At 36.8% G+C, this 11,877-nt stretch overlaps 2 protein-coding genes and 1 pseudogene across 3 annotated transcripts; 2 read left to right on the forward strand and 1 right to left on the reverse strand.

Moving 5' to 3' along the window:
* Positions 1-1,202: 1,202 nt before the first annotated feature.
* LOC143575081 (Holliday junction resolvase MOC1, chloroplastic-like) lies at positions 1,203-2,323 on the forward strand. Its single transcript, XM_077059534.1, has 4 exons — positions 1,203-1,310; positions 1,412-1,464; positions 1,867-1,998; positions 2,178-2,323. The coding sequence occupies exons 1-4, from the start codon at positions 1,259-1,261 to the stop codon at positions 2,286-2,288; spliced, it is 348 nt and encodes a 115-aa protein (XP_076915649.1). The 5' UTR covers positions 1,203-1,258; the 3' UTR covers positions 2,289-2,323.
* A 2,075-nt stretch (positions 2,324-4,398) lies between these two features.
* LOC143575082 (cytochrome P450 98A2-like) lies at positions 4,399-6,106 on the forward strand (annotated as a pseudogene). The gene is made up of 3 exons (XR_013142711.1): positions 4,399-4,915; positions 4,998-5,395; positions 5,471-6,106. The product of XR_013142711.1 is annotated as a cytochrome P450 98A2-like (transcript).
* Positions 6,107-7,071: 965 nt separating this feature from the next.
* LOC143575080 (uncharacterized) lies at positions 7,072-9,586 on the reverse strand. Its single transcript, XM_077059533.1, has 6 exons — positions 9,462-9,586; positions 9,302-9,369; positions 8,258-8,377; positions 8,084-8,157; positions 7,885-7,942; positions 7,072-7,283 (listed from the first exon to the last, which is right to left on the reverse strand). Exons 1-6 carry the CDS (start codon positions 9,584-9,586, stop codon positions 7,168-7,170), a joined length of 561 nt encoding a protein of 186 aa, XP_076915648.1. The 3' UTR covers positions 7,072-7,167.
* Positions 9,587-11,877: the final 2,291 nt, after the last annotated feature.

Raw genomic sequence — 11,877 nt, forward strand, 5'->3', positions numbered from 1 at the left:
AATAAAATAGGAGGTTGGATGAGAATGCTCTAGGATTGGTAAACCATGTTCGTTGGTCTAGAAGTCGTCGTGAATTCGGTCAGTATCGGGTAGGTTTGTGACAGAATCGTAACTAAAACTAAATAAATACTCTCATCAACGCTCAAATACCAAAAATTACATTCTAAAATGTATCGAAACTAAACCCAAAAAATAAATTCGTCTTCCACTAAGCATTTGGGCAGTATCATAGTATCATATTAGTTAGGGGCTGTTTGGTAGCTTCCTAATAGTCATTAAGAGGCTAGCTCTCAATGGTTCATAGCCTCTTAATTGTTAAGTGTAATAGTCTAGCTACCACCACACCATAATATTGTCCGCTTTTTCTAACATTGCCTCACGGATTTGTTTTTGGTTGCCCAGGTGGTCACCCATCCTCATACTACTCCCACCTGAGCACGCTTAACTGTGGAATTCTCTTCTCATCCACTACCATTAAGCGGCCAAAACGCGTTATGATGGTCAATGTATCCACCTTCTTATAAAGAAGGCATAGTTCTCCTCCCCAACCGATGTCACAATGGATTCAAATATCTAAATAAATACCCGATTTCTAAAAGAATATATTTCAGATTTTCAAAACACTCTGAAAATTATAAAAGTATCTTAGGAGGTGTTTTTATAACTTATTAACTTAATGAAAAGTTATAAGTGACAAAATAAGGAATCCCAAACACCCCTTAAATCTTTCTCCAAAATAGAACTTGTGTGGAGACCCATGGTGTCTGAAAACTAGGGATGAGCTCGGATGATATTGATACCGATCCCAAAATTTTGAAATATATATTGTAGTGAAAAAGGACTCCTTTAACAGTATTATTAGTATTATTATTATCCCGCCGTCTTGTTTTCTATGCAAATTCTCCGACGGCGGCAGCATTGACGGAAGCACCACCGCTACTACTTATTTATTATTGATGGGATCTGTCCAATTTCAACAACAACAAATATTAATGATGAACCAGTTTCCAGAAGTACCCTTGGCTTACGCTCCATCCTCTCCTCCAACTGAAACCATCTCATCTTTTCGGCTCTTCTGCTCAGGTATCATTCATTCATTCATTGCCCTAAACTTAACTTATGTATATATATGCACTTGTTATATTATGCTGCAGCCTGCAACTAGGTTCATGCTTGGACGTTTGTTATTGTTTGTATGCTTCAGGTGTACGATTCTCCTAACGTCAAAGTGTTGATAGGAAACCGTGTACGTCGTCGTATGGACACTAAGGCTATTGTTGAGTTACTTAGGAGTCTTAGTATTCCAACTGGTATGTATCTTACCACCATTCATGATTTATCATATATATATATATATATATATATATATATATATATATATATATGTTGTGACTTGTTAAATTTTCATCAGGAACAACTGCATATATAGAACAATCAATTCCGTATCCAGGAGACGGGAAACAGGTTTGTTTTTTCTTTATCTATTTTATGTTGGTATTCGGATATGTGTTTTAAACTGATTATTGTAATTTGAAGTTCAATGATCAGATTTTAATGTTTGGATTCTGCTTTTGTTTATGTGATTATTTGTGGTTAAATATACAGTTTTCGATATTTAGTTTCAGCTCTTCTTTTATCCAAACTTAAAAGAATTTCGGTTTTTTCTTCGTAAAATTGTCACTTTTGACATATTATCTATCAAATAATCCGTTTTGCTTATATTATATTACAATTTTACAAAACAAAAATACATCCAAACACTATCTTCTTCTACAAGGCTTTTTGTTACAGATGATTTTCTTATTCTAGTTTTTCAATATTACATTAGCCCATAATATTTGTTTTGATGAGGTTTAAAATGATCAGGGATGGTGGAGTGGCGGATTTAATTATGGGCTATGGATTGGGGTCCTAGTTGTGTCCGGAGTTTCTGTGGTCCCAGTGCCATCTTTGCGATGGAAACAGGAATTCAAACTGTCCGGAAATGGCAAAACAAAGGTTTGTTAGTTGCTTCTGAATATATATTATCCTCCTTTCTAATACATATAATAATTAACTAGGATCGGTGCTTTTCGGCATTTCTTGAAAAGTTATATATTTCAAGCACCGCAAAGTAATAATATTTTTGTTAAATCTTTTGGTGTTCTGCTTGTAATATGTGAAAAACTTGTTGGCAGGATGATAGCAGGGCACTTGCATGCTCCCTATTTCCATCATTAAGTTCCTCACTGAAAAGGAAAAAGGATCACGGTACTTGCACATCTATCTCTAATTTCCTTGTGAGTTGAAAGGTGGTCGGGCTGGGTAACAGGTTCAGTTGGGTCGGGCACTCGGGCCAACCCACTTCACTTTTTTTCCTGTTTTTTTTTTTTAATTTTAAATGACCAGTATGTGAAATATGATTACAGTTTGCAAACCTACATTGATAATAGGGGTGTAAACGAGCTGAGCGGAGATGAATCGCTCGGCTCATTTATATATTGATATACTAGATAGAAACCAGTGTAATTGTATTACACGGGTTGAATAAAGTAAATTTTAATTAAATATTCGATGGTTAGTAATAAAGATCTAGGAATTAGATGAACATGGCGGAAAACAACTTATTTATATATTAGGTGAACAAAGAGTCAAAGAGAAGCTGGAAAAGTAAATGATGGCTCACAGAGTTGGCGCTCTCAAGCCTCCCATTTACTTATTTATTATACATAGATTTATAATAGTTTATTCTGTAATGTATAATTATTATATATTAAATAAATGAAGCTTGGGCCCGGGTTCATTTATTAAACGAGCTTGTTTTTAGGCTCGAGATCGAGCTCGATTTGAGCTTTTGGCGAGCCGATCTCGAGCACGAGTGGCTAGGCAAGTTTACACTATATTATTATATACCTAAATATTTTTTTAGTAAAACAATGTGGCTTATGCGCTTGAATACCTTTCATCTGTTTACCTTGTTGTTCCATTTAACCAGATGCATTTTTAAGTTGACTCTTTTAGATTAACCTGTTTGACCCGTTAGAGATAAAACATAACTTGACACATTTAGTTTCAAACTTTTGATTTATGTATGGGTTTTAACTTTTGTAGGTCGGGCTGGGCGCTGCTCATTGCTGCATATGGAAAAGGCATAAGATTAAATTCTGATTCTGAGTCATTAATGACCATTGACACGGGCAATAGTACATCGTAAGATGTTCATGCAGGTGTTAGTCAGTAATGGACCTAATTACGTTAACAAAAGTTGGTTTCGTATGGAATCTAATTAAGGAGATGATGCTATATTAAATGTGACTTGGGTACGGAATATGAGGATTGTTTTTCTGTACAATTGGGCAATTGGCGACGTCTATAAGCATACGTTATTAATACATTTTTATGTAGATCTTATTGGTTAAATATATGTGTTATCTTTCTTCTAGCCAGAACACTATCAAGTAGTATCAACCTACTAAATATGTTAAAATCAGTATACACTTTGTTGATACGCTACACGTTCCATTGACTTATTTCTTGATTTTTTATATTTTCTCTTAAGACTTTTACCTTGAAACTAGAGGTGGAAAAAATAGTGGGTTGCGAACCGAGCCTGGTTTTCAACCTGAACTTGGTTGAACAGGGTGCACCTGAACCAAACTGTAGGGTTGAAATCCTATACTTTGAAACCGGTTAAAACGTGTCAAATTCGATCCTTTCCTCCTAGAAACATGTTCAACTTGAACAAGGGGTAGCCAGCCAAGAACCTATTTTGCACCTCCTAGAAATATTGTTATGCTACACCTCATAATGCCTACGGTACAATGCACAAAGAATATGAGTTTCACACGTAATTATCTTGGTATAGATTTAGAGAGTATGTACAGCCAAAACTTCACATGGTTGTGTCCATGTCAATGTGAATGAGTATGGATAGGATAATAATGGTGTTACTATATTTATTTGGTCATCTAGAAACAAAGTTGGCTACAGGTAATTTAATTGCTTCTTCTTTGTCCAATTTATTTAGATGTATCTACCAATCGAAACGCATAACATAATGCACATTATATTATGATCTTGTTTGCATGCGTATATTTCTAGCTACAAGTATACATCATATGCATATTTTTATGTGCCATAAATAAATACACATGGTTTTGATAATCATCTAATACCATACTTGTCCAGACATCCGGTTTTCGCTAAAACTGATCTAAAAACCTAAATATATGCCTTATTACCGGTTTAGAATAATTTAAGTTTATTTTCCATCCATGTATGCATGTATCAATCATTCTGGGTAATTAGAATAGAAACAAAAACTAGCTAGGTAGCTAGATAAACTTAACTTCACATTCATTCAAGTATTCAACAAAGACATTTTACCATAATCCCAGTCCTTATATAATTACCCCTAAACACCATTCACCATTCACCATATTATCTGTTACAATGACCTTTTTACTTCTTCTCATCACCTTCACTTTGATCTTCCTCTTTCACACTCTCTACCACCACCTCCGGTTCAAGCTCCCGCCCGGCCCACGCCCCTGGCCGATCGTCGGGAACCTCTACCACGTCAAACCCGACAGGTTCCGTTGTTACGCCGAGTGGGCGCAGCAATACGGACCCATCATATCCGTGTGGCTTGGGTCAACACTAAATGTTATCGTCTCGAACAGCAAATTGGCAAAAGAGGTTTTGAAGGAGAAGGACCAGCTGTTGACGGATCGGCAGAGGAACCGATTGGCGGCCATGTTCACCCGCGATGGGCAGGATTTCATTTGGGCGGATTACGGACCGCATTATGTGAAGGTGCGAAAAGTGTGCATGATTGAGCTGTTTACGCCGAAAAGGCTTGAGGCACTTCGGCCTATTAGGGAAGATGAAGTTACCGCTATGACCGAAACCATCTTCAATGAGTGTACGCATCCTGGTGAGTATAATAAGTTCATCTTCATATATAGTTCTGAACACAATGTATAGTTGTAACAAATATCATTGTGTTTGAACAACAAATAAAGCTGACAAGAGTTTGGTGTTGAGAGATTACCTGGGAGCAGTATCATTCAACAACCTTACAAGACTCCTTTTCGGGAAACGGTTTATGAACAACGAGGGCGTGATGGATGACCAAGGGATTGAGCTCAAGGCGATAATGGCCAACGGGTTGAAGCTGGATGGATCTTTGGCCATACCGGAGCACATTCCATGGCTGCGTTGGTTCTTCCCGCTCGATGGAATGGTGGTAGCAAAGCATGGTGAGCGCATTGAGCGTCTCACACGCGTTATTATGGATGAGCATACGACTGCTCGTCTGAAAACCGGGGGCAGTAAACAGCATTTTGTCGCTGCGTTGCTCACCCTTCAAAAGCAATACGACCTCAGTGACGACACGGTTATCGGCCTACTCTGGGTAGGCATTGTTATTTTGAAAACGGGTGTTTGAGTACGTACACGGTTAACCGATTATTGTTTGACATGTGAACAGGACATGATCGCGGTTGGAACGGATACAACCGTGATCTCTGTTGAGTGGGCGATGGCGGAGATTATCAAGAACCCGAGGGTGCAACAAAAAGCTCAAGAGGAGTTGGATAGAGTGATTGGATCCGAACGTGTGCTCACCAAGCCTGACTTCGTCAACCTCCCATACCTTCAATGTGTAGCCAAAGAGGCACTGCGGTTGCACCCTCCAACCCCGCTCATGCTCCCTCACAAAGCGAGCACAAATATCAAACTCGGTGGCTATGACATCCCCAGGGGCACGAACGTGCATGTAAACTTTTGGGCGATAGCTAGAGACCCTGCTACATAGGAAAACCCACTCGAGTTTCGTCCTGAGCGGTTTCTAGAAGAGGATGTGGACATGAGAGGACACGACTTTCGGCTATTGCCATTTGGTGCAGGAAGGAGAGTGTGCCTGGGTGCACAACTGGGTATAAATCTGGTGACGTCTATGTTGGGTCACCTTCTGCGCCATTTCTCCTGGTCTTTTGCTAAAGGCGTGAGACCAGAAGATATCGACATGTCGGGAAACCCGGGGTTGGTGATGTATATGCACACTCCATTGCAAGTGGTCCCCAGACCAAGGTTACATCCTATTATGATGCAAAAGTAGAACAATCTACCTAGCTTACACGTGTTTGCATATTTAAATAAAGGGAATGGAAGCTTCAAACTGATTCTCCATTTGGTGCATGGTGGCTATATTAATATTATTATTAAGTTGATGCATATATTAATTGTTAGTAAATGAATGTATCTTATGTGTAAATTGTAACACATTGCATGCGTATCATCCATGTTGCATTGTAAAGGTACAATTTATTTATAGTTAATATAAAGTGATATTGATATTAATTAAGACTTGTGTATCAAGAACAATGCATACAAACAAATAACACCAAACTAAATGAGCAAAATGTAAAACGACATAGACTGTCAGGTACTCAGGTTACTGGAGATGAGAATCGATAGAGTATGAGTTTAAACGACCATGATTTATTATAGGTCACGGGTAACTCATTAACTCATTGTGGTCTATATTTTTATATTCTTTAAAAACTAGAGAAAGGAGTGGATAAATGGTTAGTGGCGTACATGCAGACTCCTCTGCAAGCCGTCGCCACACCCAGGTTTACATCCTACGATGAAAGAGTAAAAATAACCAACCACCAAGTTAATGGCGGGTGCAATCATAATGTTTAAAAAGGTTTTTTAAAACAAGGGCATATTGGTCAGCTTAAAAAGCCTAATTACATAAACTATCGCTAATATTATTATAATAACTAGTAGTAACCAACTACAAAAATAATTGACTTAATTTATAATAAAAACATGGATTTAAGAAGTACATGGATTTAAGAATTACATAAACTATCGCTAAAGTGCTTTTTTTTTTGTTTTTATATATAGCTTAATTTAATTTAAAAAAAATAAAATTTGTGTACTTTGGGTTCAATATCTATGTATAATAATGACTTCTTTTAATATATAATTTAATTGTAATTTTTAACAGACGGAAAAATACAATTTGGGTGTTTCGGCCAAAAAAAGAGGGCGCCTCTATCAATTTGGGTACTTTATAGATGGATTTAGTAAAAAATGAGGTGGCACTCCCTCATTGCTTATAGCAATTTGAGTACTTCCGGAATATGCATACCTTACACGCATGCGAAGAAAAGATCATATAAGGATATAGATATCAGCTCCAAGAACCAGATCAAATCCCTTCAGATGCTTCTGTAGAATATGGTTTAGCTGTTCCGAGTTTCCCCATTCTAGTTTCTCTGCACTTAAAGCTGTTGACAACAATCTCAATATTAGACAACCAGTACCATAGTTATGGCTGTAAATGAATCAAACGCTTCGGCGGGAAGTTTGTTTGTGTTCGTTCATTTTATAAATGGATGAACATGAACAACGAATTTCGTTCGGTGAACTAAACGAATAAACAAGAATAGAGGCCATGTTCATTCAATTTTGTTCATGAACATTCAACAATGTGTTCGTTTATGTTCGTAATGTTTGTTTTTATTAACAAAAATATCTTCGAGTATTATGTGATTAATTTATCTGTAAAGTTAACATATGAATATGAATTAAAAAAAGAAAACACCAACACAAACTTGGTAACCGGACCGAATCGTTAACACCGACATTTTTGGTTAGCCAAATCAAACAAAACATTGTTTGTGTTCACTTATGTTTGTTCGTTTGTGTCTGTGAACCATTCACGAATAGGTTCATTTCCTTAATGAACGAACACGAACAAAAAAATCCGTTCGGTTAGCTGTTCTTGAACCGTTAGCTTGCCCAATAAAAGCTTAACGAAGGAACATGAACAAGGCCTTGTGCAGTTTGGCTCGTTTGTCCATAATTACTCTTAACTATTAAACTTACCAGCACATGAAGTAGGATTCTCAGAAGATTCATGAAGCCCAATGTTTTTCTTCAAGATCTGAACAAACACAAGTTATGTAAATAGTTAAAAACAATAACGTTGTGCAGGATAATAATAATAATAATAATAATAATAATAATAATAATTATTATTATTATTATTATTATTATTATTATTATTATAATCCTGCAATCATGCCTTGAGGACTTCTTCATTATGATCAGTAAGCACTACTTCACGGCAAAATCTGCTGTTAAGTATACCAGTAATACCTGCATGTGTATCACAAAATAGATATAAATGATTAATATGAGTATCTGATGTCAAACAATATGCAGACAGACAGTGAATGAGTGTCTGAAAGTAACTAACCTACACCAGATCCTAGCTCGATAGCAGAACATCCTTGCAGAAGCTCAGCATTATTGGAAATGTATTCATTTAACAGTCTTGCACCAGGCCATACCAACTGCCCCGTCAAGTCGAAATCAGCTGCGCCAAAATATGCAACAATTGCGGGTGTTCAACGCTCTAATTTCAAACACTCGAATTATTTAATTTTTAAAATTTTGAATTCGAATCGAAATTTTGAAGCTGGATTCATAATTTGATTATTGAACTCGAATCTAATTTTGAGTCCAATTTGAACACTGAACACCCTTAGTTGACACAATGATCACGAAATTATAAATTAAAAACAAACTAAATAAACAAGAAACCAGATACGTAAACTTAAAGCTGATTACTAGATGATGTATTTAGAATTAGAATTTTACAAATTTACTGATACAGAGTAATTGTTTCTTGGGTTGATCATTGGATTAAATATTAAACATCTAAATTTATAGTCTTATTAGAGGCTCTTTTGTAATTGTATTTTCTATATATGGGCGCAAATGTGTGTGTGTTGGGGCGAGTTCATCAGGAACCAGCAGTTATACACGTAAACAAATCCTAGAAAAGTTATTTATGCATGTAAAAAAAAACTATTTTTACATAAATGTTGTTAGGGCTTGTAAACATATTTGGAAGCCGTTTAATAAAAAAAATCAAAAATGAAAAAATAAAAGTTAAGAAAAGTAAAATTCAAAAACGCGTTTTTGTTAGAATGTCTTCTACATGTGTTTATAGCAAAAGCTTTAAAAAATAATGAAAAGTTGAATTTTTACATGTAAAAATGAGTTTTTTATAATGAACCTCCCCCTCTCCTCTCCGTGTGTGCGTTTATATGATTATGTGTGCATAAGTAAAATGCATGATTTGAATTCAAATTTCAAAGCGAATCGAATAGAAAACCTCAAAGTTTTATTCGATTCGAAACTGGATTACTAAATTTGAATCGAACCCAATTTCCAGAAACCGAAATCGAATAGAATTTGACTCAAATACTGAAGACAAAATAAAAATGGAACATACTGGAAGCTGACTGGAGACAGAGAAGCTGAAGAACATGAGACCCAAATGTAAAAGTGGCAACTTCATAACTGCACATTTAAATACAAATTAAAATTAAATCAAATAAATGAATTAAATTAACCAATATATTTACATGTAACAGAGAGAGATGTATGAATACTTGTTATCTATGAAGAATGATTCACCCAAGCAAACTGTATCATCATCATCATCATCATCATCATCATCATCATCATCATCATCACTGACGTTTGCATTTGGTTTAAGCAGTTTGCTTTCAGACATGGAGTTTGTTTTGTGATACCAAAAAAAACCCTAGGAAACAAAGGTAAACATAAACCTTAACCTTTGCACGTTGATTTAGCAGGATGCTAGCGCCATGCGGCGACGGCAATTTGCAACAATATAGTCGTTTATGTTGGTTCATAAGTCAACTTGTGACATATTGTATAATAGTACTTTAGTTCGTGAGCTTTGTTATTCGTATAATATTTTACTAAACTTTATTATATTATTGTTTTTATTGTTAATTTTATTGAACGACCAATTAAGTAACGCCGGGTACTCCGTACGCGGCCCCCATTGGCTAAAGGTAGCCCGAGCCGGCCACTAGTCCGGACGGACGGAGCCCCTAGCGGTCCACCTATTGAGGGATTCACCGGATAAAACCCGACACCCACGCTCGCCAAATGGCACGACAACGAGGAGCCGGTAAAACCGGGTGAGATCAGGACTCGAACCCTGGAAAGCCAGGGTCATCCCTCATATCTCCCATATAAATTGGTGGTAGTGAGGTTTGAACCCCCTACCTCTCACTAATGAAGTGAATGCTCTACCATTGAGCCACAACCAATTTCAAGTTAGTAGCATCAATATTCTTTTTCTTAATTGTTACACGTGTGAAATAAATAATAAATTGGAATTAAAATTATTGTCTAATTCAGGAAACTATTATGAAGTTCAATAAACTAAAATTAGAATAATAAATTTTAGTCATACTTCTTTCAGATCCTAATTATCTCATCTTGATTCTCAACCATCATTCGACACCGACGAACATGTTATCTGAAGATTCACAAGGAGGTTGATGTTCAGGTCTCGTTGCTAAATTTGGTGGAGGCTAGGTTTGTTTTGTGTTGGCTTCTTGCATCGTTGCATCTCCTGTATCAGGTTTCGATACTAAAATAAATAATATTTAGTCTCTTATGTATGTTTTATCAAAGTAATAATGTTATATGTAATTAGTATACATACCTGACAAAGCTTCAAACTTTTTCTTCGTTTCGTCCATTATAATTTCCTAATTTATGTAATACAAATAGTATGATAGAGAAACTGATGCAGGAGCATCCGTCCATTAAATCGGCCCGGCCCAACTGTTTATTTTTATTTATAAATAAGGTTATTAGGTCTTTTGATTAGTGAGTGGATTATTATGAATAAAGAATTTGTAAGCTTTTAAGCGTGTTCACCGAATCATTCAGTTTGAATCGTTTAAATTAAATCATTGTGTTCTTGAGCCATTTTATTGCTAGTCGAAAATGCATCAGTTGGTATCAGAGCTTTGGTTGTTCAAATGGCACTACGTGAAGGCGAATGTTTAGAGTCACCGATCGAGGCATCGACAAGAACATTGGTGATTCACGTGCTCGTGGAGAAGATCGACTCCCTACTCGCAGAGTCGCCGACCGAGGCAGCGACAGAGTTTATTCCAACCCACGAGATCTTAAGATGATCAAACGGCTCCGAAAACGAGTCCGCGATCTTAAAACACAACAAGAGATAACGCGGCTCCGACAGAGGATCCGATTTATTGAGTTGAAAGGGGAGATGCACAAGACGGAAACCGAGTCGAGCACAGTCGTCGGGGACGAAGGTCATGACAGAGAGGAGCATCCGTTTTATGATCACCCACCTAGGTTCTATGAACCAAACTATCATGAGTATGTATCGGAAGACGGAATTGGTTTCCATGAAAACGAGTATTCTGAGGAATATCATTCGGTTGTTGATTTTATCTATGCATCCCCGCCCATATATGACGAGTATGGGGATGGTGAAGAATGTACAGTGGCCATAGGTGGTGATATCGTGGTAGATGGTGGTGCTACAGTTTCTACAACAGCCACTAGTTGTGTTTCGGTGGTTAACGGTGGGCGTGCAAAGATGGGTGAAGATGTTTTGCTTTGTTCTCCATTAAATCTTGATATTAGTGGTCTTGCGGTGGATACCGGCGGCGATGCAAGAGCTGCTGGTGGCGATGATGTGGTTGGAAGTGAAGAGTCCGTTTTGGAGATTCCAATCATACTGCCGACAATCTTGGGAGATATGACTGCTGACTCGCTGAATTTTGGTAATCCTATGGATTTGAATTTTATTAAAGGAATGAATATTCAAATAGGGGAAAATATAGCTGACAAAGATGAGGATAATCTTCCCCATAATTGTGAGTTATCAGTTATATTGAAAATTCTAAATAAGAGGTCAAAGGTAGAAATTAAGGATATTAACAGAATTGGAGATTGCATGGTTGTCATGTATAAGGAAGAGATAAATGAGGGTTGGAATTATAGCAA

This window comes from Bidens hawaiensis, unplaced genomic scaffold, assembly GCF_021521415.1.
Source record: "Bidens hawaiensis isolate Kalapana, Puna unplaced genomic scaffold, B.hawaiensis_p1.1 tig00027293_1, whole genome shotgun sequence".
Lineage (NCBI taxonomy): Eukaryota > Viridiplantae > Streptophyta > Magnoliopsida > Asterales > Asteraceae > Bidens > Bidens hawaiensis.

What these genes read in the sequence shown, in the direction of transcription:
- LOC143575080 (XM_077059533.1), bottom strand. Translation starts at nt 9,586, where the DNA reads ATGTCTGAAAGCAAACTGCTTAAACCAAATGCAAACGTCAGTGATGAT. An exon ending in TCATTCTTCATAGATAACAA is followed by an intron (nt 9,370 to 9,461) that starts GTATTCATACAT and finishes TTAAATGTGCAG; the next exon opens with TTATGAAGTTGCCACTTTTA. An exon ending in GAATCCTACTTCATGTGCTG is followed by an intron (nt 7,284 to 7,884) that starts GTAAGTTTAATA and finishes TGTTGTCAACAG; the next exon opens with CTTTAAGTGCAGAGAAACTA.
- LOC143575081 (XM_077059534.1), top strand. Translation starts at nt 1,259, where the DNA reads ATGGACACTAAGGCTATTGTTGAGTTACTTAGGAGTCTTAGTATTCCA. An exon ending in GAGTCTTAGTATTCCAACTG is followed by an intron (nt 1,311 to 1,411) that starts GTATGTATCTTA and finishes AATTTTCATCAG; the next exon opens with GAACAACTGCATATATAGAA. An exon ending in CCGGAAATGGCAAAACAAAG is followed by an intron (nt 1,999 to 2,177) that starts GTTTGTTAGTTG and finishes ACTTGTTGGCAG; the next exon opens with GATGATAGCAGGGCACTTGC.